This window comes from Zootermopsis nevadensis, unplaced genomic scaffold, assembly GCF_977971745.1.
Source record: "Zootermopsis nevadensis isolate Lab colony 2312 unplaced genomic scaffold, Znev_1.0 Znev_ptg000008l, whole genome shotgun sequence".
NCBI lineage: Eukaryota > Metazoa > Arthropoda > Insecta > Blattodea > Termopsidae > Zootermopsis > Zootermopsis nevadensis.
The window spans coordinates 8,486,639-8,513,846 of record NW_028259140.1 but is presented as its reverse complement, the minus strand read 5'-3'; the positions used below and the strand labels follow the sequence as shown (position 1 = coordinate 8,513,846).

General features: G+C 34.7%; 3 protein-coding genes across 8 annotated transcripts; 1 reads left to right on the top strand and 2 right to left on the bottom strand.

Moving 5' to 3' along the window:
* Window positions 1–320: 320 nt before the first annotated feature.
* Window positions 321–17,826, bottom strand: LOC110839338 (Potassium channel modulatory factor 1). 5 transcript variants are annotated; one of them, XM_087344989.1, is made up of 8 exons: window positions 17,644–17,826; window positions 15,229–15,396; window positions 14,487–14,626; window positions 13,039–13,143; window positions 9,321–9,418; window positions 7,806–7,980; window positions 6,066–6,238; window positions 321–5,289 (listed from the first exon to the last, which is right to left on the bottom strand). In XM_087344989.1, the coding sequence occupies exons 1-8, from the start codon at window positions 17,657–17,659 to the stop codon at window positions 4,545–4,547; spliced, it is 1,620 nt and encodes a 539-aa protein (XP_087201115.1). In that variant the 5' UTR covers window positions 17,660–17,826; the 3' UTR covers window positions 321–4,544. The 5 variants fall into 5 exon arrangements, with proteins under 5 accessions (XP_087201115.1, XP_021939143.1, XP_087201112.1 ...); XM_022083451.2 differs by lacking the exon at window positions 17,644–17,826 and adding an exon at window positions 17,517–17,637; XM_087344986.1 differs by lacking the exon at window positions 17,644–17,826 and adding an exon at window positions 17,517–17,637 and having other exon boundaries at window positions 7,812–7,980.
* Window positions 17,827–17,848: 22 nt separating this feature from the next.
* Window positions 17,849–23,003, top strand: Dhpr (dihydropteridine reductase). Its single transcript, XM_022083454.2, has 6 exons — window positions 17,849–17,968; window positions 19,421–19,504; window positions 20,019–20,124; window positions 20,217–20,357; window positions 21,398–21,590; window positions 22,081–23,003. The coding sequence occupies exons 1-6, from the start codon at window positions 17,879–17,881 to the stop codon at window positions 22,178–22,180; spliced, it is 714 nt and encodes a 237-aa protein (XP_021939146.1). The 5' UTR covers window positions 17,849–17,878; the 3' UTR covers window positions 22,181–23,003.
* Window positions 22,992–25,963, bottom strand: amrt (TM2 domain-containing protein 2 amaretto). 2 transcript variants are annotated; one of them, XM_022083455.2, is made up of 4 exons: window positions 25,669–25,963; window positions 24,866–24,956; window positions 24,193–24,308; window positions 22,992–23,361 (listed from the first exon to the last, which is right to left on the bottom strand). In XM_022083455.2, exons 1-4 carry the CDS (start codon window positions 25,803–25,805, stop codon window positions 23,148–23,150), a joined length of 558 nt encoding a protein of 185 aa, XP_021939147.2. In that variant the 5' UTR covers window positions 25,806–25,963; the 3' UTR covers window positions 22,992–23,147. The 2 variants fall into 2 exon arrangements, with proteins under 2 accessions (XP_021939147.2, XP_021939148.2); XM_022083456.2 differs by lacking the exon at window positions 25,669–25,963 and adding an exon at window positions 25,490–25,628.
* Window positions 25,964–27,208: the final 1,245 nt, after the last annotated feature.

The window sequence follows — 27,208 nt, the reverse complement described above, 5'->3', positions numbered from 1 at the left end:
TTAAGTAAGAGTACAAGAATGCTGAAGTGAAAGTTACAATTTTTTTAAAAAGATAAGTCTTCTCTTCAGTTTGAAAGTAAAATTTTCAATGTTATTAAATCCTAACAATCCTTTACAATTCCATCTCACATACAATAATCTTCAGCAGTCAACACTTCTTAGAAGAATATTTAATTTGTATAGGATTACAAGTAGGAGTAAGACAGTGTGAGCCAGGAGAAATGATAATCACCATCTTTTGTCAGTGATATATATCTGTGGGCTTCTAGTACATGCTGGGTCTGCAATTCTGCAAACCTGAAAAAAACAGAAATGGCAGATTCTCTTCCAAATGTGTTTTAATATGAGTGATTAACCATCATCTGTTCAGTAGGTGAATGTGAACATTCATGTATACCTAAATGGTGCATGGTGAGTTTCACATCCTTACATAGCATGTGATGCTCAATTCAAATTTATACGTACAATACACAGTAAATGTTGTAATAATGAACTCAATGAAATTCATTTAACATGAAAATGTTTGTAAAAACTTGCAGCATGCAGTCACCTTATATGCAAGATTCTAATACAGAAATGTAACAGATACATATCTTAAACTAGAATACATAATAAAGAAACATTTGTGCTGTAATCTTTTCTAAACATTGGTAAAAGCGAACATAACTAAGACTGTATTGAGCATTTTTTTGGAAAGTTATGTGGCAAGATCCAGCATACAAATTAATCAGACATTTCAAAACGACCATAAATAACTGTTTTAAAACTATTTTTTTATCACAAGATCCATTTATAATATTGAACACCTACAATAGTATATTCCAAATAAACCACAATTTTGTATAAACTAGGAAATCTGGTCCATACATGTGTTTGTGGTTTACTTCACTGAAAGATCTGCATAGAAGTTTTACTTACCAGTACTTCTACCTGAAAATGATCAATCTTGGTAACAACGTAGTTATACAAATGGCACAAACTGAAAAAAATGTTCTATGGAGACAGATATTATAAATGAAATTCACACTTTAACAAATGTAAACTGTGCATGATAATGAAATTTGTAGGGTGTCAGATACAATTTAAGGTATTAAACATGCATGATCCACTGCTTGCATTAGCAGCCACTAAAAAAGTAAAGCAGTCCTGCTACACGACATGTAGGTTGCTTGGGGGGAGAGGAGGTATAGCTACTACTCATTCTTGACCTCGGCATTAGATTGGGGTGAGTGGTCAGCATCACGCCCCAATTGCACTTCACCTCCAGGAAAGGACATTTACAATTACCCTGTATTAACAATATAACCATTTTGATTTTATTATCTTACTGGCCATTTGTAAGGCTAGAATGTGAACAAACACTAAATGAAAGAACTTATGTTCAAAAAACACAATTTTTTTGTTTCTGTAAGATGTTTGAAAAAAGTGATTGCAGCATTTTACCATTTTATGTGGTAGTCATTTTGTGTTAGTGCAGAACCTTCAAACAAATGTACAAATTCAGAATCTCTTAAGGACTGTTGCATGATAAGATAATGTCTGTATTTGATAACAGTAGTTTATCAAAGCAGAAAACTTAAGAAAAACTTTAGTTTCAAAAGACCTAAACTTTTATTTTCATTGTGTTGGGGGTACTATGTGGGCTGTGGCCAATTTTTAAAAATTCAAAATCAACCTTTAAACAAGGTAACCATGGCTATATACAACAGGGGATTTAAATCAGCATACTAAGGGGCTGCCAGCTGGACTTAAACTCCACGATTAATGATTTAGTTAGTGTGATACATGGCCACCTGGCATATGAGTAAGCCAGAACATATGGTCAATGATGGCTAGTATATGTAGTACCTTATTATTATGGATCCAACAGATTAAATATTCTATTTCACAAATAATCATAAATGTCCACTAAAGTTCTACAGTAATTACTTGCTCAAAATCTACCTCATGAATGCTCCAAAGTAAAAAAAAACAAATTATTTCACTTCCCATAGCAGGCAGAAACCTGAAGTTTAAAGGAGACCATAAGTGGATGAATTTGTCACAAGCAACTTTTTCAAGACAACGAACATCATCATGAAATTTGAAAGAAATCAGGTTCAAAGATATGACAAATTGCTATGAACTGAACCCAACAACCCCTGCTGTAATTATTAACATACTTCATCCTTCTTCAATACACATTCCTAAATATGGAGTTACACAAAAAATGTGGCCATACATTACATACAGTTTTTATTTGTGAGATGATGCAGAGACCAAGTTCATGCACAAATGGAATATGCAAGGTGTTAAATAAGTTGTAGAACCACTAGCTTGCTAGCATTTTGTACAAGTTATAAAACAGCATAAACAAAATAAAGTTCATGCAAAGTGAAGCAAATACGGATGGCGTTAACTTGCAATTTTTAATGTTCACACAAACCATGATAATGCATAATCACTTGCAAATAAAAATATTTGTGAATAGGACTTTTAATACATAAGTAATATTATTGCTGCTAATAAACCTAACTTTTTTAATACTGAATAAAGCATGCTGTGTTTGGGAAGTCAGAATCCAAGCCTACTAGCTGGTGAAAAAGCAGAAATGCAACAGGTTATATATAGTAGCAGTATTACAGTTATCAAATATATATATTAAAAAGCAGTTATAAGATTTCTTTACACATTGTTATTAAATGAGGTTCATTGGAGTTCATTAACAACATTTAATAATCATTCCTATGGCTAATATACCAAAACTCTTGAATTGAAAACCACATGAATCTGTTTAAATGTGGTCCAACAGCTCATCATATCACACATATTAGTGTCTGATGAAAATGCAAAGTCCACATGACAGGAAGATCGGGTTCCACATTGTTGTGCAACACAGCCCTGAAATGAGGTTGGCATTTTTCAGATTTCTGGACAAAGTCCCCTCTGCTTCCTGAAATGTCATTAAAGGAAATTTGTAACATGCAAGGCATTTTCATGTATAAAATAAAACAGAATTATGATGATGATGATGTCAAATGCTGAATATTAAGTGGTAATACTGTTTTACTTTCATAAGTAACCCTAACAGCAGAAACACGTGAATGCATAACCATAAATTACATTTTCATGTAAATCCTTCTTGATGTCACTTTGACATCCCTGACCTTTTACAAAACCTGGTTACAGACAAAACATCCAAGTCCAGAAGGTATAATTAGATCAAAGAGATGTAAATAGTCCCTAATGTATAACATTTACATCTCACTAATGAGAAAACATTATCCCACATGGAAGTTATAGGTTAAGCAGGACCAAAAGGTTAATCAAAATGACAAAGTTGCAAATATATGCAACAGAAACCTTTTCACACATTCATTTATACCAATATAGATTAAAAATACAATGACATAATTAAGTAAAACATTCCCATTGATATTACTGCTTTATTACTTGATGTCTGACGAAACAAAACCAGGACAATGTTAATTTATCTCAAATGCTCACTGCTTCAAGATAACGTATACAAACAAAATTAAAGCACATTTGTAAGGGGCATCAAGTTTATAACTATAGTTAGGAGCAGGCGGTGTGTAATTTAACACATGCATTTATTAAACAATTTGTTGCCATCCTTACTTGAGAAACTGATGAATTTGGATACAAGGTGCACAACTAATCAAATATTGTAATGAGTGAAAAAATGAATTTACATCCCTCATAAATCAACGATGTTTATTACATACTCAAGAGTTGCCTTAACATTTCCCGCCAAGTAGAAAGAAGGCAAACATTCTAGGTAAAATCTTCTTAGATTTGCAGAGCACCCTGCAAAAATCCCAACATCACTTAATATTTTTGTTTGTATTATAGAGTCAGAAAGAAAACACCATTGAGAAATAAAGAAAAAAACTCTGCATAACACGGATGAACATTTCCCATTACAGCTCATGCTGGCATCAGTTCATACCCTGGAAAAATCGCTCACCAACTTCAAGTACACACACAGCACACAAATAACAAGCTATTTTACAAGAGGCCACAAAAGTTGGTCAGACTGAAGGATGTATTCAACCACACTACAGTTCTCATTCTTATAAACAGTCAAATTAAGTTTAATACTAATTAAATATATCAGTTAATACACATAAAGGCTAATTAGTTCTTACATACATAACCATACATGACAATACAATTCCCCTGTACAAATTCCTAATACAGCTTTTATGCAGTTGACATTTCATTCTCATCGCAGAAGTCCACCAGTCTGACATGCGAGCATAAATATTCAAGCTATCATGAGGCAAGCAAACAAAGCCTTGCCCAACAGAAGATTCACACTCTCTACAATATGCCCAACAAACCATTTAATAAATTCACTTTTCCCCCTCCCTCTATCTGTAACTTGGGTACATTTCTACCCCTTTATCAGTCTCACCAACTTCTGGATGGTTTATACAAGGACTGCAAATCATAAAATGAAAATGTGAGAAGGATAAAGGGGAAATTAAGGAGAGGGGTTAACTTCTAAGAGATGGGACTAGAAAGTAATTTTGGGCGTGGCGTTAGTGAGGGGGTGGTGGTTCTGTAGATTGGTTTCTGCCTTCCACAGGGCGTACAGGCTTCCTGCGAGTAGGACCCGGTGAACTTGCGCCTGCTCCACCTCTTACTGACCCTCCTCGACCTCCGTAACCTCCCCCCACTACAGGTGTAGATGGAACAACTTCCCGTATAGTGCCAGTACCAGTTAGAACTCTCACTTGTTGCTGCTGCTGTGATGTTAACATTCCACCACCCCCTCCCCCAAAATTGCTCCTGATTCCTCCACGAAGGTCATGATGTTGCGGTGGCTGCTGCTGGGTTGCCAGTGATGATGAGGAAGATGCCCCGGCAGGTATCTGTTGTCTAGGTAGTGACGATGCCAGACCTGTTGCTCCAGCCGAATTTCCACTGCTGCGTGACGAAGAACGCTTTGGAACCACCAGAGATGCTGCTTTCTGTTGCTGTTGATGCATGCTGGACTGCTGCTGCGACCCTGTACCAGATGCACCGCTAGTTGATGGAGATGCACGAGAAGAGCCTGAGTTACCATCACTATTGCCCTCACTCACTGGGCTGGACCGGGAGCCCGTCTCCTCACGTTCTTTCCTACTTCCTGAAGCACAGTCCTGGGATGCCCCTTCCAGCAACAAAGAGGCAGCTCCTTCAGTTAATGTGGCCAACACTAGCTCCTGAACAAACAGGCTACGATCAGCACGTTCCTGCTCCACAGACTGTAGTTCCAAATCAGTTAAAGTGCTGTCCATGCACCTACAAACATACAAGAAAGTAAATTTGAGTGTTTAAATTAGTAAGATTAGCAAATCAAGAACATTACAATGTAACAATTCTAAGCACATTATAATAATGTATAGATCCTACTCATCCCGCGCCGTAGCCACGCGGTCTGAGGTATGATGACTGGTGATACGGAATGCGCTCTGGTTGAAGTCTCGGGGAAAGAAATTTCTCATGAGATTTTCGACCGGCGTATGGGACCAGTGCCAACCCAGCATCGTGAGGAAATTGGGGAGCTACAATGTGTAGTGCAATACAGTCATAAAAACTAGCAATGGCTGGGGGTTCGTCGTGCTGACCACACGTCACCCTATCTGGTTGGATGATCGTTCATCTCTGCTTAGGCATGTGAATATGAGGCCAGCAGCCAGCTAGTCGGCTTTGGCTCTCAGGGGGCTATTACACCACAGATTATTATTTATTATAGATCCTACTCATTCTTGACCTGGGCACAAGATGGGGGTGAGTGGTCAGCATCGCGCCCCAGGAATTCTTTACCCCTGGGAAAGGACCCCAGTTCCCATTGGATAGAAGGCTGGGTGGGCCCCAGAACCGGTCTGGATGCAGAGGCTACAGGAAAATCCTCTGCCTCCATTGGGGATTGAACCCCAGTCATCCAGTATGTAGCCAGATACTATATTACCTGAGCTATACCGGCTCCTCTTCTAATTAAATAACGTAACTAAACTAAGAAAGAGAAAGCTGAACTTTCATTGCCATTCTTCTTATTACATTTAACTAAACCTCACCTTGACAGAAGGAACTGAGAATTACTCTGTGCCGCTTGGCTCGAGCTGGCATCAAGAGGGACGGCTGTGGTGGCTGCTGTAGCTGCAGTCGCAGTCCCAGCACCTGCTGAGTTGGCAGAGGAAGCTGTCTGAGTCTGACGCCTGGGCAAACGTTCCAGCTGCTGGCGTGCTGCCTGAAAGTATACAGAAGACAAGCACGAGTTCAGCTGCACACAAGAAAAGGTTGTATGTTAAATGACTTTAAAGTCACCTTAACAAACCAAATTCAGAACATGATAATTAACTCAAATCTAATATATCCAGCTTTATGCAAGCATTTCTCCAGAATCAGATATAATGGTTGTCCCACTGTGAACTGTTTCCCTAAACTGACCAAATTCCCATCACAACAGAAGTAATGTTTACAGTGCCATGACTTGGTCTCTGAAGCTTTATATATTATGATACGGTGAAAACATAAATATAAGACTAGAATTAAAATAGGAAAGGCTTTAACTGAATATCCTACTTTGTAAACCCCATGCATGAAAAGATGTGAACTCAAATCCATTACAATCTACTTCCATCACTTCTCATAACTGCCAGTGAGGACTTGTTGGCCACTCCTTTGTTTTACATAGTATTCTTTTAAAATCATTCTACATGGAAGACTCCATTATTTAAAGAAATAATTTTATTGTAAAGTCTTAGTGATTACTTACATGAACTAGAGTCATCATATACACATAGTACAATCATTTATTTATTCAATCATTTACTTGAAAGCGATGTTTCAGTTTCTGTTATGTAAAGATGTTTTGGTCTGTGGCACTCTATCATTGTAATGATGCATATGAAATACTAGCATGTAAAGTTGAAGAATAATTATTTACCTGTAATAACACTCACTCACAGGAAGTAATACAAACATCGTCATATGAACATGACATGTTTTTTTAACATTACCACTGCCCAAAACTGTTTTGTTTCTGAACCCTAGAACTGCAGAAAACAATGGTGTCACACTATATTTCTAGGCTACATTGCATGTTTACAGCCCTTCAGATCAAATTACCCCCACCAGTTGATAATTTGAAACTGTGCTGTTATAATTCACTAATTTTAGGACAGACTAAATTAATAGTCATGAAACTGCATCTATAAGACACAAAGGCAACTTTGTCTCCTGATGTAAACACAATCCCAACTGAACTCAACACAATATGAGACATGATTAAAAGGACTTACAGACTAAATTCTTTCTTTGCTTAATATACACATGTAGTTACTCCATTTTATTAGGATGACAACTCCAAAAAATGATAAGTAGAGCACACACACATAAGAGAGATGAGAAATATGTACAAATTTTGGTTTGAAAACCCAAAGAGGCCACTCCAAAGACTAAGGCATAGATGCTAGGGGTATTGCAGATAAACATGCAACTCTATTTCACAACAAATCAATTTTGATACAACCCCCCCCCCCCCCCCAAAAAAAAAACCTCTCATTATGCAATTTTCTCTATCCTCATGTTACATCCTCTCTGAGTTCTGCACCCTGTCCTCAAACACTCTCAGCCTACAAATGCACAGAAAACAAAACTAATGTATGAATGAAACATATAAAATGAAGTCATACATAGAAACTTCACTAAAATTCAGTGTACATTTTTAGAAGAATGGCAGAGAAAGGTCTGCACTAGCATCTGAACTGAATGACTAGTATGCTATTCATGAAAAAGAAATGATTTGTCCATACCCTCACCTGCTGTCTCTCAAGTTGGAGCTGCATTTGGAGCTGTTGGAGCTGAGATGGAGTAGAACCCTGACCACCTGCAGACCTTCGTACCCCTGACAACTGAGACAGCAGCTCTGCTATTGGATCTACACTCTCACGACTTGATGGAGACAATGAAGACAAACCACCTGAGGAACTAGAAAACCACATAACACTGTCTTTCAGAAGTCACTGAAATAGTCACATATAATCAATTAATTTTTAATGGAAAATTAATATGAAGAGAAGAATTCCTTACAAATTCGAAATGACTCAAGTTCAGTGTGCAAAATGGGTTTAAAAAACACCCGTTTCTTCTTCACTGCTTCATTCACTGGAACAAGTTATACAATGCAGCTGTTACATTGGTGTATTTTCCACATTTATTTCCAAAGCCTGGCATGAGCACCATGGCTGTTAGAAAACCTTCAATTTCATGCATCTCAACAAACAAATAATACAAAACTCATCAGTAGTAGTCAATGCAATTATTTCCAGAAAACACCAATTTCAATTTCATTAAAGTCTACTATAATTTTCTCTCATTAATAAAATGTACTGTGATGCTGCAGAGCAGAGCTTTTAAAAATCACCTTTTTCACTTAACTTTGTTCTCAGCAGCAAAAACTTTTGAAAAAACACTTCCATGCACTTCATAATACTCACTGCATGTGCACCAAGCTAGAGCTATGGACCATCTGCTTGCAAACCAATCTTTACAATGAATACATCCTCACCTATGTTGCATAATGCAGTGGTATTCAACCTTGGGTACACGTACCCCCGAGGGTACACAAAGACATCTTAGGGGGAATGTTAAATTTAAAAAATATATTATTTTATGATAAACTCAGTATCAGTAATCAGTAATGTAATTTATTTAATTTATTTTAGATGTAGATTATATACTATGCGTAACTTGAATTATACACCAACAACTTTGGGGGTACAAAGTTGAAGTGAAATTATATCTGGGAGTAGGGGAACAAAAAAGGTTGAATACCTCTGGCATAATGCATATAACAGTTTAGAATAAGCCAGAAACAGTAGTAACAGCAAATACTCAGATTTCAAAATTTAAGTTTTTTAACAGCTGCAGTAACTTTCACTTCTTACGAGGAAATTTCTGTCTACTGTCATATGGCATATCCAGATTTTACTAACAGATTGTGGGTTCAGACTGTAACCTCTATAACAGCAAGTGGGAAATTCTGGGCTACAAATAAACAGACTTAACAGACATTATGTATAACAGTATATCTTGTAATTGGAATTAATTACTTAGTCTGTTAATGCAATAACTACTAAAAAAAATATGACCAACACCACCAACTCCCTAATAGAGAATCTTTAAAGAGCCAATTATAAGAACTTGAACAAATTTACAAAATTCTTTAGTATCAAACCTAATTTTCACCAGTCTCATAAAATTTTCACCACCAGATCCTGCATGAAGCCACTTTAATCCAATCTTCATTCTAATGATTAAAATCTTACCTGAAATGCATGTTAGATCGCCTAGCTCGGGACCCACCCACTCCCCGTGATGCATGCGGTATTCTACGAACACCATGTCTTGATCCAGCTGGTTCATCGTAAAGATTACGTTAAGGATAATCAAAAGTTCTAAACTTCTATATGGAAAAGTGTGTGACAAACAATGATGCAATTCCATTTTGGTAAATTGCCCATACTGAATCACCCACCTATGTACAGCAACTTAAATCCTTTAAGTTAATGACTGGCTACTTGATTCTTAGTTTATTTAACAATGCTTTTTCAACAGCACTGGTTATATACAATATATCCCCCCGTTTCCTAATTTTTCAAGTGTTAAATATGGATGAAGGAAAAAGTGTAAAAACACTGGCATGTGAAAGCTATAAAATGTACATGAAGATTGTGGTTATCTGGTTTATAACACTAGATTGTTACAAATGTTTTGATGAAACATATCACCTCAGGGCATAAGTCCTAAAGATGTACAAGCACTTTGGTTCTCCAAAATGTTGGTATCCACCTAGAAGACTATGGAGTCACAAGCCAGAAGATCACACATTTTGGAACTCATAATAACCGAATTTATTTCCTAAAATTTGTGCAAACAAGAAGTTCAGCTCCAGTTCTCTGATATGATTTGAAGACTGAAATTAAATTTATTTTATGAAATTATCTAACCTACTGTTTCATTCTTTAACAACTGAATAAGATGGTTTCATAACATAATTATTACACAATCCACACATAAGCTACAACTAAATGAAACTGTCTAGATTACAGATGGAAAAGCAGTTAATAGCAAATAGAGCCACATTTATTACATGCAAAATGAGAAGCAATAGAACAAAAGTTAACAAAGCAAGTTCAGTTTAAATTTTACTTTGAACCATCTGATACAAACTATGTACACATAAGTACATCTGCAATGAAGATACAAAACCAAAATAAACTACCACAAAAAAAAATTCCTTCTACTATAACGCATATTCAACTGCCAGCATACATACACAAAAGCAACACAACACGAGTATTAATATAAGACAGTCATGCAACAAGAACCACTTAGGGTAAGCTCTCTCTGTCACAAACTACAGACTACATTCTGTTTGTTATTTTGAAGTTCATTACTCTGAAAATAATTCAACTTAACTGAAGAATGCAATGAATTTTGGCAGAGTATTATTTAATGATTAAATGTAATATCCTTCCCACAGAGGTTTCCCCTGCACCTGCCTTCATTTTGGAAAACTGCTGCGACATTTTAATTACATTTATGGACACTTCATTCAAAGCTGTAACTTAAAGACAAGAAAATGTTCCTCTTGGAGAGACAATCACTGGACATTGCTGTCTTCTACTTCAAAAATCAAGTACAAAAGATATCCCTGTTGGAGAGACAGCCTCAGAAAAAATAACAATCCTTCTACTTTGTGAAGATGTAGGAAAGAAGTTGTGCAGAATTGTAACTAAGAAAGTTAAAGCACAGTGATCAGAAAATTAAAGAAAACAATACAAGAAGTTAAATGGCAGACAGCAATCATAGTACATGACACTCAAAGCACACAATAATTGTCAACCTCTACTGCCCACAGAGCAACCACAAACCAAACATTTAAATAATTGCTGCGCTGGGAAGTAATTATACAGAATCCTTACTGGATTAAAGTAATAAAAGTTTCAACATTTTTGCCAGTGCTTCAATTACAAGTCCAAAACAATGTCAAAATATTTGGAAAAAATTATTTTATAGTCACATTCATTAAAATGAGAGTTTACCATACATAAACACTTACAAAGCAATAAACCTGTAGACACAAAGCAAACTGATATGTGCACAGACCTAAAAAAACATACAAAAAATATACCCAACACAAGCTACAGGAATTTCAATATGCAAAATGAAGCAAAATCTTTAGAAAATAAACAATAAAAAATTAGAGGGCAACAATTATGTAAATACTGACAAAAGTCTGACTTTAAATATATGGCAAAAGTACAAGATGAAAAGCAACAGCAAAGCCCACAGGAACAATCAATTTTCCATAACACAACAAATTTTAATAATTTTCTTTACTCTGTTATGTACCATATTATACAAATCCAAAGCACTTTCCTTGAATTTCAAGTATCTTTTATTTTTACATTTACTGAAGCTATTTAATAAATTTAATAGTTAAAAGTCTATACTGTACCCCATCTAAACACAGCACAATATGTTGAACAACCAAAATATTTAATGTAAATGTATCTCCAGTTTTGTCACTGATCATACCAGTCCTTGATGATGGAGTCAGAGATTCTCAAACACATAAGATTCAAAAGTAGAATCAATGTGGTTGTACACGCAAGAAGACTTGCTGCGTTTTATTGTCATGAAAAGATCAGATTTCATAAATTATCAACTGCACTTTTTTTGTTAGAAAACTGTTATTTCAAATTAAATTCATTCAATTCCAGAAACCAACAGAAGTAAAAATGTAAGGAATCCTGTTTTCCCTTGTTTCAGCATTTTACTTCAGTTCTATCCAGGATCATTACAGACCACAACTTAAGAGCATGGAAAATACACAACATTATGGAAAAGGCCCTTCTAATGTAATTACCAAACAAGATAGAAAATTTCCTCTTACATGAAGAAATGAACTATACATTAACTGTATTGTAGAGGCTATCCCTTTCACATAAATTGAAGATCTTGAAATGTCAGTAAATTAAATAGTTTCTCTTATGGCCCATTTTATACTCTCTAGAGATTTATATTCTTAACATAGTGCAACACATTCAAAACAATTTGTTACTCTATTTCAATGCCCTTTAGTACCTTGGAACTGCATAAATATAGTAAGACTCCTATGTACATTAAATTCTAGTTTTAACAAACTTCTGGGCACCTTATGCTATTTTAACTCGTCTGAAAAATCCCTATTACAATTAATTTTGTGAGGAACAGAAAATAAAGAAAGAACAGACTGGCATGGCAACATCTTAACCTTATTTTATTTTTAGCTCAGCATGAAGAGTGTGTGAAATGATCTCAAAACTTAGCGGAGTCCGAACTGCTAACTAACAGACTTTCTGCAGAACTTACCTCATCTTAACAAATCAAAAGGTTTACCACATTAGCACACCACATGGTCTTCTATCTTGAGTAAGTACAGGTAAGTCCACAGTTCCACAACTTATAACCCACCTCCCAAACTAAAATCAATCTCCCATCCACATTTCATTGTCTGAAGCACTCTCTTTTGAAGATGTTTTCTAATTCTTTATGTACTATATTCATGTTTCGCACATAGCTGACCCTCCTATACAATTGCCTTAAGTACAATAAACAAATATATCAAGCTCTTTGTTATATAATTCTCTCCATGTTACTTTCCATATTTCTGGAACTAATATTTCTGGTTTCAATTGTCTTCGATTTTTGTTCTCCTTACACTGAAATGCACATTGTAATGAAACTTGTAAATGTGAAATTATGTAACACTGTTCAAACATAACTTTTGCAGTTATGCTAAACAATATTATGAAATTAAAAGCTTTCTTCAATTGAAGTTTGTTAAAAATAAGAATTCACTGTACAATTAAACATAAAAATATATATTCAAACCTGGCAACATGTACATCTGCTATACAAATGTAGCAACGAGGTATCATAATCTATAAATAGTTTGTGTTGGGCAAGTTGCATTGTAGAGGATATGAGGAAGGATATCAGGTCGCGTGGCCCACTGCGATGCTCTACTGTAAGATGACCTGCAAAGTCATCCGTCACCAAGTTTGGATCTCCACCGGGCAAAGATGCACATACTGGACATACCTAGAAAACAAAAGTCACATTTCTTTATGCTTACTGAGTGCGTAAAACGTGATTGACAACAATATTAACAGTATGTCCAAATTACTAACCTAACAGTCTTTTACATTACCACAAGAAAAAAGGACATTTATGCAACAGTAAGTAAAAGACTGAAAAGTGAACTAAAAAAAGCATGTCTTCTTAATACTTAAATCTCACTTTTCAACTTCTATTAACCAAATTTCATACTACTTTTAATCAGACTCTTTGGTGGACAAAGTTCATCTCACCTTTCTCAATCATGAAACTACAGATGATAAAATCCTCTTTAAACATATTTTCCATTATTCTGGACATCTCTGTGCCTACTACACTTAAATGTACACAAAATGTTGCATACCTTTGTTTTATTAATGCAGAATGAGTATGTTATGCATTACTTCACTCTTTGTGCTCCACATGAGACTAACAGGAATCTGGTAAGACATCTAGTGAGCTCAACAATAAGAATTAAGTGAAAAGCAATATACACCCACTCTGAAAAGGCAAACTTGGTCATGTAATGTTCCAATCATCCCTTGCATTAAGAGATGTAAATACTTAAGTGTATGTCACAACATAGAGTAAAAAGTACAAGAAGATATTTCAGAGACTGGTTCTTATGTCAAAAAAAGAATGCTGATTAACAAAAAGTAAAAAGTTGATTTTAATTAAGAATGTTGACACACATTACAATGTTTTTGAACAAAAGCCAAGTATAATTAACATAACAGCCTTAAACACCACATGTCTACACCACTACCAACAGCATCTAGCAACACTGTAAACTATACCAATTAACTAAAACCCTGAAAATATGTAAACTATAAGCACAGATTGCACTTTCACCATTGCTTTCACAAAAAACATCTTACCCCTTTGCTAAGCCACTGTTTCTCCTTTCTGCTATCACTTTGTAATTACAGTGTTGCTACAGTTAAAAAGATTGAGTAGTTTAGTGGAAATTGGTGCATCAACATGTCATAGTTGTTAACATAGGAAGAAAACAATACCAAGCAATAGTCGGCATAATCATTTTTAAATACACAGTAAAATAATCATAGTATCCGATGTAAGTGCAATGTGGCAACTCTGTTATCTTAGCAACACTGTCACTTTCTTACCCGAGAAAAATGGAAAGACAATGCCAAAATTGCAGAAACAAACACAGCACTCTGGCCCTTCCTTCAGTTTCAAATCTGCTCATGATACTTTTTGTGCTCTTACTACCAAATCACCACCAGTTATATTAAAATTAGTCACTAACAACCTCATCTGGACAAATCAAAATTGAGAACAGAGGCATATGAAAAGCAAGAACTTACAACTTCAAATGATGTCTCTGAATGCTCTGATGTGACGTGCTCCTGTAAGGTTAATTCAGTAAATCCCATTTTGCCACAGTACGGACATGTGAAGGCTTGTGGTTGCTCCACCGTTAATGCTTCTCCTCCATAATACAGATCTATATAAAACATGCATGTTACATTAATGTTGAAACTTATCACTTTGGAAAACTATCAAAATGTAATCAATTCAGAATTCATTCTTGAAAACCCTATTAGGTAATTGTGCATGCATGTCCATGCTTCAGAATACACATTTAGAACTCAGACACTGATATTATTAGAGATACTGACTGCTCAATTTTCATTAATATCTGCATGAAAATACTGAGAGTGGATGACAACCTATCTTGATATTCAGTAATTCACATTCATCAACAATTAGCAAACTATAGCAGTTAACTGAAGTCATAAGAACAAATAACATAACAAATTCTTGAAAACAGAAATAACAGTTGTCTATAAAAAGGAGAGACAGTGTGTAAAACAATTATGAATGATGGAAGTGATATTGTGAACTACTTGAAAATGCCTACAGACACTGGAGAAAGCAAAATAAATATCAGTCTAAATTTTAACTGAGAACATCCAGAATGCTAGTCAGACATGTTACCACAAGTTTTCCAATGTCAAGATAACAGTGTGTATAAATGAAATCTTGGTTGCTAATATTTAGACAGACATAAAATCACAACATGCCAAACATAACTATCATACTTACCAAAATCAGACCTCGTAAGAATGCACTGCATTGGATGCTCCGTTGTGTGACGGGTAGTTGTAGCTCCTGCTTCGTAGCACAATGCACATAAATCATAATCATAGCAAATGAGGCACTTATAGCGCCGCCCACGGAAATTTCCCTTCAAACATGAATCACAGCTAACACCTAAAACAGATAAACATAAAATTAGATCTATATGTCTCTGCAGAACAAATATTTTGAGATTCTAATTTATTTACCATCTTCACTGAACAATTTACAATAAATAACTTGTTCCCTTGACACATTACTTATTTCACATAAAATTAACTCTTGCTGTGACATGTTTTACAGCGAAATTTTGCCAATTTCAGACATCACTAGTATATCTTTTATTTTCAGAGTTAACCAATTAAAATCCTAATAGCTCCACAACATGAAGCTTAAGTATAATATGATCACATACCATGTTTGTCTTTAAACCTTATTGGATACAGAGTTTATTCCTTCCTGTTACTTATGTGTAGTACTATGCAAGCATTGGCATATGCATACAGCCTGCTGAAACCTGCATTGGTTTCAATTGCTTTCATTGCAACAAAAAAATAATAATAACTGGAAGAATCTCTCAATATAGGTATAATAATTTACAAATTAAAATGAAATACATCATAAAGATACTTCATAAAACCATATTTACTGAATAAGGTAGAATAATAATAGCACAGTAACAGAAAAATAACACATGTCTCAATCTTCAGCAAATATCAGCTGGCATGAACTGTTAAGATACCCATATCTTTACAACTCTAGTAACAGCCAGATTATTTTCCCATATCAAATCATGCATCTTTACCACAAAAGCCTCAACAGGTGACAGAGAGGTCGGTCAAAACAACCATCTTAATTGGTGAGTCACCATTTATATTCTCAAAACAATTAAAATATTATTGTCATGCTGAATGCAAGGAACTCTTTTCTTTCATCCAGTTTCAAGCATAATGTGACTACACATCATTAATTTCAACCCAATGAAAAAAATGACCATCCACTATACTTCTGTTACTTCTAGTTGGCCCAAATTGTGAACAACTACATGATTTTGAAGTTTATATATGGTGATTTTATAAAGGCTAATATACTACAATCTTAAATGTTCACTTAAATAAACCCAAAATGATTAAAAACACAATTCACAGTAATATTTTTGGGAGTAAATATAACATTCAGTACAGTACAGTACTGCAATACATGTTATTCTCAAGAAAGAAGTATTGTACAATACTATCAATGAATTTTGGATACTCAAGAAACCAGTTAGGCTAATCCAGGTGTTAAACTAAAACACATGGTGAAGTTCATATTGGTAAACATTTGTCTCATACATTTCCTTTTCAGTTTGGACAGAAAGAGAGATATCACTATTGCTTTTCAACTTTGTTCAAGCATAAAACATTAGGGAAGTTCAAAGGGGAGAAAAAAAAGGGAGAGAGGGAGACTGAAATGAAATAGAATACATCAGCTTTTGATCTGTGCTATTATTGCAGAAGCAATAGCAGCCTTGACAGGTTTCATACAAATGAGATTAGAATAATGAAGTTTCAAGACACAGACTCATACCTTGTTTGATGTCCTCAAAAAACAACTTGGTTGACCCTTGCCCTCAAAGGGTACTCACCACAGTCAAAGCCAGATAGTAAGAACATAAAACATTTAATAAGACTGGGTCTTAAGCCTAATCCTTGTTTGGCAAATAGGTATATTGTATAAATGGCAAGATATTGTAAAGTTCTTCCACACATTTTTACCAATACCATGTAAATTATTATTTCTAAGAACATCTACTGACATAAAAATGAAATGTTATTATTGGTGACAAATCAGTAACTACATGGGGTAAAATTCAAAACTGATCTGAAACAAACGTAGAACTTCTTGAGTTGGGAAAATAAAATACCTGCATTACTGCAACACATTTTCGCCCTTCAATAACGACCCACAGTTAGCACATAAAAAACATAGCATACAATATTTCCCAAACCTTGAACAGAAATGGCCATTTTCCTTCACTTTCAATTATTCTTGTCCACAATATATGAACATCTTTCGAAACACCTGTAGTTCTCATAAATGTTGTGTGTTCATTGTTTTGTTTTATATATGACTTATTAACACTGGAGTTGTGGAATTTCTCTAGATATGGCCTAATCGGTATAAGCTACCTTGATGCTATTATAATACGTTCTGCGTACTAACTCCTGTATGTATTTGAAGTTATGTTATACTTATATTCATTATGCCATTACCAAAACTGTTAACAGCTGAAATCTCGAGCATGATTAGAGCAGCATTTCCTCAGATAAATCTTACTGGACGTGTAGCCTAATCCCAGGCAAGAACGTAGCCTATTCTCTGACCTGTAATAGCACTCACCTTCATGTCGAGACATTTCAGAGAGTACACGGAAACTCCGATCTTATTATTGTTTCTGTTGTTTTCAACAAATTCTCTAGTATCGATATTGGGTAATGATGTCAACTTCTTTCGCTCAATACATTCCCATTCACCAAAATTTACAATACACTTTATCACTAAACCTAACCCAACTAGGCCATAATGACGTCACAATTTCTGCTTTCCCGTCATTCCTCGCTTACAGCAAATAAACATGGCCGGTGTCTTGGGTCGCGTATTCATTTACGGAGGACGAGGAGCGTTGGGTGCTGCATGTGTGGCACACTTTAAGGCACAAAATTGGGTATTTATGATATAATTACATTTTTCTTTGTAAAATAGGCACTATAACAGCATAATTACATATATACAGTAGGATACTACGAAGCCTACTGAGTGGTGAAAGTCGGCAGGATTATAAACTGTCCTTCAGTTATTTTGGCAGTGGTAAAAAATGGATCACATCCAGTACAGAGTCTACAAGGAAAAAAACTTATATATTGTGTTTCTGACAATTTAGTTAGAGTGGGTTTTGATTATTTCACCCCTGACTGGGTGTGCGAGGAAGGTGACAAGGGGAGATGCTAAAGCAGAGTAGCGGAATTGACTAATTTCGCCAAAAATGGTCGATAAATGAAATGTTCGTAGTATTGATACAGTTAACAATATAAATGACCTTGTAGGAAACAGCGCAATGAGAATGACATTTTGTTCCATGATGTAAATATTGGGCTGATTATGGCTACTTTTTGTATAAATGTAGCCAGTGAATTTTAAGATTAAGTGTAAATAATGTTAAACAGTATAATCGTAGCCTGTAATACATTTTAGACTCAAGATTCCTTTCATCAGACTCAAACGAGGATGTATCCTAATACCAGTTTTTACAGCTATGCAGTTAGATAGTGATTATATATGTGAAGGGTCCACAGTAGCTTTGTTTTTTTATCGTAGTTTTAATTTAAACAAGTTTTTCTCTATAATTTGGAAATCACTATTAAATGTACTTTATTTTAAATTACTTCCATACTATAATATTGAATGGTAAGTTCTCCATGTTGGTAAGACATACTGTTTACAAAACAACCAAACTTGGTGGTTCACGTATTTATTCCAGGGAAAGGAGATCTCTGTTTTAAATTGTGAGGTGTGTGTGTGTTATTTGTATTGTCTTTGGGTGGTCTGTTGATAATTTTGTTTCTACAGAGGAATTAACAAAGTTTATATTTTTCTGAATATATGTATATGTGTGAGAATGATTGTACTGTCCAAAATTGACCTCTTTTATGATAAAATTATTTTTAACCATAAAGTTTATATAATTTGCAAAGAATATTTGGGGACAGATCACATTATCTGCAGTGGTCTTTGTGCTTTCCATTAGTCAGACATGCATGGGAAATACCAATATCTCTAAAATATGCTGTAATAGTAAATTTCTTGCAAGTTGTGAATTTGGTAGATCTTAAACCATAGTTTGCTTTATAACACTGTATGGACTTGTAAGTACGTTTTTTTTAGTTGCTTTGTACCCCATATTTATTACTTTTCATAATATCTACAGTATTGAAAATTAGCAAAATGTCTGCAAAAGGGAGAAATGTTCCAGTCTGTAAAATATCAACATCGGTTGTTGTGTACAGTAACTGCATTATTTTTCATGTAAAACACATGCGCACAGTTTCTGTTATACACAGATGTATGTATATGTTGATAATGTAAAGTGCAATAGAATTTTCATTTATCCCTGTTTCAGTGGGTGGCTTCAATTGATCTTAAAGCAAATGATCAAGCAGATGCAAACATACTTGTCAAGCATGATGAGAACTGGGTTGAACAGGTATTTAGGAACCTCCTTATACTTTAGTAAATGCTGAGTTATCTTTATCCTTCTGACATGTTTTACCTTACAACATTGTTGTTTTAAATTGTAATATCCTACATAAAAATATTAAATGCTTTCAATTTATTGGCATTCTCTTATTATTTTCTTTTTTGTTTACTTTCATGTTGTAATTTGTACTGTGACTCATATAGCCTTTCACCTCTGAAAAACTCGAGTGAAATTTCATGTCATATTTTATTGTTTTTCATATAATCAACATGTTCAGTCTTACATTTTCTGGGTAGGAAAAGGATTTATGGAACTTTTATATCCATTTGTTTGTCTCTCTCATAACCCTGAAATGACAAGTGTTTTCAAGAAATTAGTAGGATGATCATGCCATGTTGGTCCCATAATTCCTTATTTATTAGCCATTTGACATCTGTACCCATACTTTCACCTTTATTTCATCATGTTTGAGCCCTTGTATCATGTTAACATATGACAGCAGCAAATATGTTTATTTTAGGAAGTAAATGTAGTGACGCAGGTTGGAGCTTTATTGCATGGAGAAAAAATTGATGCCGTTATTTGTGTTGCTGGAGGATGGGCTGGTGGAAATGCTGCATCAAAAGGTAATTCCTCAATATTTATTTGACTGCTTAAATAAACTTATGTAGTTTGATTCGAATTAATTATTAATCAGAGCTTGCCAAAAACATTTCAGAGCTGGTAAAGAATGCTGATTTGATGTGGCGCCAGAGCGTTTGGAGTTCTACCATTGCAGCTTCAATTGCAGCACAGTTTCTGAAGGACGGTGGGTTGGTGTCCCTGCCAGGTGCCAAACCAGCACTTGGACCAACTCCTGGTATAATGAGGCTTTTCATACCCAGCTAATACAAAATGTACATTTTACACAGTTTGAAGTTTCTTTGTTAATCATTGATATATAGTGTTGTAAAAATGTTTGGAACATGCAGCTTCCCCCCATGTTTATGGCATTTAACCATTTTCTTAACCAGAAGTCATGTGTCCTCATTTTTCACCTAAAATTAATTTTTTATGCATGTGTAAAATATGTTTTAAGTTTTTAAATCTTTGATGCTCAGTAATAAGGGCTTAAATTAATCAGTTTGTATGCATTTAAAACCCTTCTTCCTGACTACCAATTAATAATCTAAAACATCATATCAAGCATTAGGAAACACAAGATAGTACTTTACACAAAGAGTGAACAAGCCTTACTTCAAGTAACTAGGAACCTAATATTCCAGTTTTTATACGTGCTATAATCTGCCTGATAGGTTACAGGGAGCAGAAGGGGAGTGGCATGTTACAACTAACAGTTTTTTTATGTATAACAACAGGGTGGCCCAAAGATTACAGCAGAATTACTATATAAATTACTTCTTTACAATCAAAAAAAGACTGGAAACTGTGCCTGAAAGCAAGGAACATGTCAGGTTCTCACAGTAGCGAGTATGAAGATAGCGGTCTTCTGGGCTGTTCTATATAGTCTGGTATAAGTTTACTGATGCTTCATCTCTGAAGCATCAGTAAACTTCTACCAGACTACACAGTGCAACAAACTAGTACAGTTATCTTCAAATGTTTAATCACTTGTGTGTAGTAGAAATGGTATAAAAATGTATGTTAGATGAAGTCAGACCAGAGTTACTGATTTCAATTATACACAAGTACATTATATTTCAGCCTGCTTTTTTTAATGTTGTCAGCTGTCTTCCATGCCCAAATTTCAGTTTTGTGCTCATACTGTAAAATGTACATATATATTATATAAACTGATACACTTACATAGTGCTTGTGTAAAACTGTCATGTTTGGAAGTGGCTGAAGTACAAACGGTGGTCAATTACATATTTCACTGCTTCTTTTTACCAACTGCAGGTATGATTGGATATGGAATGGCAAAGGCAGCTGTTCACCAGCTCACAAAGTCCTTAGCTGCAGATAATAGTGGACTTCCACCAAACTCTCTGTCAGTTGCTATCCTTCCAGTGACCCTCGACACGCCAATGAATCGCAAATGGATGCCAAATGCAGACTTCTCAACCTGGACACCACTTGAATTTGTAGCAGAGTAAGTACAGAGCAGCAGCAAGAAATTAGTAAAAACAAAGGCTGCTGCAACATATAAAAGCTTGTTTTTTACTTTAGAAGTTACTTAGCACTGTACAATTTGAATTCTGACAAAGTACAGTAAGGGGTAGACTGGGAAGCTATTCACCTATAACTAATAATTTATTTTAACATTTTGCCATATTTCAAGAATGTAAGTAGCGATTTTTTACAAATCTGTACCCCTAAAACTATATTGTCACATATCACCATGATAACCACTTCAACAAATAATATTACCCTAGCCACATTACTGATTAAAAAATGTAATGTCATATTGTGATATACATAATTAGAAGTCAGGAGAAGGACTTGAAGGTTATGTAGTTCATCCATTATCAGATTTTACACGTCCCTGTCACTGAGCATTTTTCCTAATCTTGTTGATCCTTGTGGTTGCATTGTAACTTAATAACATAATATGCCTACTAAAGCTTAAGCAATAATTCCAGATTATTTCTTCGGTGGAGCAGAGGAGAAGAACGTCCCCCAAATGGCAGCCTTGTGCATCTAGTGACAAAGAATTACACCACGGAACTATTATTGGTCTAAATGGAAACAAATGCTTCCATTTATAAAAGTTTCTGGTGCTGAATCTACTATGTAGGGTCCAAGAATATGAAGGAATTTCTATATATATTATATGTATATATAATTTGTTCATAAATGCTTTGTGTTTTTTAATTGGTGCTTGGGGAAATTATTTACTATGCAGTTATTAAATTGAATATGTTTAGCTATTAGTAAGTCTGAAAATACTCCAAAATAAAATGTCACTGTTCTTATGTATGTATGTATGTATGTATGATGCATTAATAACCATGATGTCCAATAACTATTAGAACAGCATAGTGTGAAACCTCCATTATGTACATTCCATGACATTTCCTATGTAAGAATGTAAGTTAAGTTGAGTCATGTTTTCAGTGTTATCTGTATGTAATCCATTATATATCAGTTACTTGCATTTTATTTTTGCCTTTGTTTTGAATGATATTTCAAATGAATTTTCCATTTTTATACCATTTTGTTAAGGAGAATAATATATATTTCAATTGACTTTATGTGAGACATTAAGTGCTAGTTCCTGTAATATGCCAGATTTATTCCCTGTGATGTTTGTCTTGTAACTAGAATATTGGGCATCGTTCAACACCATTAGAGATCTCAGCCTAGAAATGTTCTGGTTGTGAAGGCCTGTGGGATGGATGCAATGTTTATTACTGTTAAAATGATGTTGGATGGTTGAGGAAGAGAGATAATTTATATTGATTGCACAATTGATATTTTGGACAGCACTGAAGTAAAATAATGTATTTTGGATGGTGAACCGCAGGGTGAAATATATTTTTGTGTAAAGGTGTTAAGCATCAAATAGTGTTTTATTATAATCACATAACCTCAGTCCTTGTAATCAGTAGATGAGATGTTGATTATGAACCCTGGGCCACACTGGTTTCATAATATTTCACATCAGTAATGTAAAATGTTCTGCATATAGTATAAAATCCAAAGTCACTTATACATATGGATTCCAGTTGCTTCCATCTTCTGGTTGTAATCCATTTGTCACTAACAATATTATATCAACAATCCACCAAATTCCAACACCACCTAAAGTGAATAGTTTTCCAACAGCTGTTCCTGTTTGCCCCAAACAAAATCTGTCCATACCTAAGAAACCTAATAAAATACTGTAGATGAGGGTGTTAGCAAAGTAGTGACCACTATACCTGTAACAGTAATTATCAGCGATTAGATACACATATTCAACAAAGGTATGATATTTGGAGGTCCTGTTAGCCCTTAGCACTGCTCAACATATGAAATGAGAAATTACTGTAATCTGATGTACAGATGATTGTAGAACTAACAGATCTGAAAATTAGCCAAACTCGCAGTGAAACATCTCAGCAGCAAGAAGAAAAAAGTGACATGATCTTCCAATGTGATAGAGAAACAAAATGCCAAAATTGCTGAAACTGGGAGAAAGAAAACAATGTAAGAATCCAACATCAAAAACATGGTGTTCAGTTTTAATTAGTATCGATATAATTATCAATTTTGAAGATTTTCCTCCAAAACAAACTAACATTCTCTCCCAAAGTTCTGCAATATACCAAAGAGACCTAATCTCTGGCTGGAAAAGTGAATTCTGCATCATAACATGTCTTCCAAGTGAACTTTCAGAAAGGCAACAGTTGGCCAAAAGCAAACACAGTTTTAGCACATTCTACAGACTTGATTCGCCCCGCATGACTTATGTTCACAAAACCAAGGCTTCCTCAGGGAGTCTCATCTCTAAATACTTGAAGGCATTCGACACAATGTAACAACAGTATCAAAAACATGTTTGGAAAAATATGTAAAGTAATGTTTCAGAACTGATCACAAAGTCTTGAGGTAACCTCATAAGTCCTTACAAATGTAATTAAAGAATTGACTCATCAGTAGTACTGCTGCAAGTACATCATATGTTGACAAATGAAGGGATCCAACTCCACAGAAACTTTTATTTTATTTTGCTTTGTATAAAAGTTACCCAACAATATAAAAACACTTACTTGATACAGGGAAAGCCATCCCGTCCAAAAGTTCTTTCACCTTCACATTCTATGTCTTGTAGTACTGTGCAGTTTCTCTTTCCTTTTTCAACATCTTCATATCTATATCCACCAAACTAGGGTGAGAAAAAGTACTCATATATAAACATCATATTCAGAGTTATTTTGCACAGTGAAATTTTAATGTTATCTCAAAAATCTGAATATAAATCTTGTGAAATGTAGTACCACACACAAGTACAATAATTTTATAAACAAAAATTACAATTTCTTTCTCCAAATTTCAAGAGTGATCTTGCAATGGAATCATTATTTACACTGTTGCATTTGTTACTATTGCACACACATTCATGTATCATTCCTCAGTTTTGCTTTATGAACATGTCATAAAATTTAGTACTATATTCAGTATTACAGATTTTACTTTCCAATTGTTAAATTTTTCCAGTTGTTTTAGGTTGTTTGCCATTTTAATTCATTACATTGCCTGAATTCAATAATATTATTGATTTAACAGCAATGTGGCTAATGTAATGTTAGACACACAGAAATTTGGGAAAATAAGTACAATGGAAACATGGGGAGAAAGGAATAATTATCTTCACAGAAGCTGATTCCAATGTCACCTGTTTCTGTTTGACAGTAAAGACTGAAACAGTATGAGCTATTTTACCTTAACACAGCCATAACCACCATCTTCTTCCTTTGCAGTTTTATTACCCTTATGATCTATTAGAGGGTCACAATCAATGAATTCCAATGGTCTGTGAAATAAAGAAGACATTGGTAGTTACGTGGACTTGCTGATAACACCAACAATAATAATAACCAAGCTAAGAATATTAATCTCATGGCTTCAGTAACAGTTGTGGAAAAGGTATTGATTTTAAACAGCAACCACAGAGTGAAGCCACTTTTGTGCTTGACATGTGGTGGTCCTGCTTGCAGTTTGTGTCAGAAATCCCAAATTATATGTAGTTTCCCTCTCCTTTGTCATTACATTACAACCCAGAAGACCACAATTGATAACCCTGCAAGAGTGAAATGCGTATGAACCGTTGGGCATTTAATTTTTGGAATGTTTCTACATTTCCCCATCTTCTAAATGGTAAATGGGGGGGGGGGGCACCAGTGTGTTCAATGCAAAATGAAGTCTCGATTTTCAATACAATCGAAATTAAAATTATGAGTTCTGTGCGACAAAACACTGTCTAGTCTAGTTCCTTCATACAAGTTACTTATCGAATTTATAATAAAACAGGCTGTGCAGTGACAGAAGAGGATAAAATATTCTTACCCGCTTGATTCACTATCCATAACCCGTAATACTCCACACCAGTATTAATCGACGCTACATATTTCACGAAATGAATTGTCATCGTCAAATGTGTGTTTATTATACATCTAAGAACGGAACTCACAAACTTAACCTACAAAGGAAAAGAAATTGCGGACAGCCCAATTCAATATACTTACAAAAACGAACACTTTACTAAAGGCCCATGTGGGGGATACGTTAACTCCGCCGCAGTTGTCTTACATATACAATAAAGAATAAAATATAAACAAATGAAAAGATTTTTATACATCACGGATGACCTTCCGTGTATCATATTCCACCACAGACATCACCTACGCTTACTACCATAGCATCTGCACACAGCCCCTTGCAACACAAGGATGAAAAGGCGAAACAAACACTCGATATCTTAATTATAAAAAACTAAGTTATAAGTTTATAACAAAAGAAAATCGAGAAATCAGTCAAATATTGTGCTGATATAGATTGTTCCGCACAAATAAAGTGATTTTTAAATTAAAGTGCTAATAATCTATGTCCTTCGGGTTGTTATGTTTTGGACAAACTGTCCTGAATCCATACAGAATGTATTTGCTTCAATAAACAAGAAATGCCACATTGTTTGCCATAAGCACAGATTTTGAATGTAGAATGAGTAAGAGAGTGATTTATCAGTGAATTATGTGCTACATAGTACATATCATTAATTCTATACTGACTTCTTAAATCATATATTCGTGTGTATTTTAAATCATCTCTGTATCAGATTAGGATCTCATTTGCGATATGTATGTACCCATTCACTTGCATAATCACATCAAGATTAGCCCTAGCTAAAATTAATCTGCAATCAAAATGAGTTTGTTGGCAAAGCAAATAATTACACTTTGAAATTTCGCCCTCTTAATCGCCATAATAAATTTAAAATTGACGCACATAAACAAACACAAAATCTATAAAGAAATTTTGTATTTAGGCACACATTGTTTCTTAGTATTGGTATTAAAAATAATATAAATGAAAACGTAGAGACGCAAGAAACTTGACTTCGCTTGATTCGTGAGTTTTAGGGGCCCCTTTTTTGCCTATAGGCAGTCTATATTTACTGTAAATTTGAATTATTCGTAAGTACCCTTTTTATAATTGTTGGGTGAGATGGTGGGGTACGAAGATGTGAGCTGAGCCAGGGATCTGAAAATGTCACTGAATTAGTGTCAACAGAATCTAATGTATGACTCGCAGTAATTCCTTTTATATTACCCTAAATTGTTTTTTGTTATTATACAAACATAATATATAAAGGGGGAATTTCTGAAAAGTTTCATCCCAGCATAGTAGACTACAGTGTATGTTATTTGACCAGTAGAGTAGAGTAGAGTAGAGTTTATTTACATTCCATAGATCCTTCTTAGGACCAACCAAAGGATGTAGAACATGTCATTTCATACAATATACATGCACTTCAGAACTTTCAACACACGTACAAGAACGTATTTCATTTCATTACGACTGTTCTCATGGCAAAGCATGCAGAGCTTAATTTGGGAATAACATACTCAATGTGTTTTTTCCAATTTAAGGTATTGTCGACTTGTAAGCCAAGGAATTTGTTTGTTTCAACTTCCACAATTAATTTTTCTTCAAAACCTATATTTAACCTAGGATATGTCTTGTGCTTAGTAACAAATTTTATGAAGTTTGTCTTTTCAAAATTTA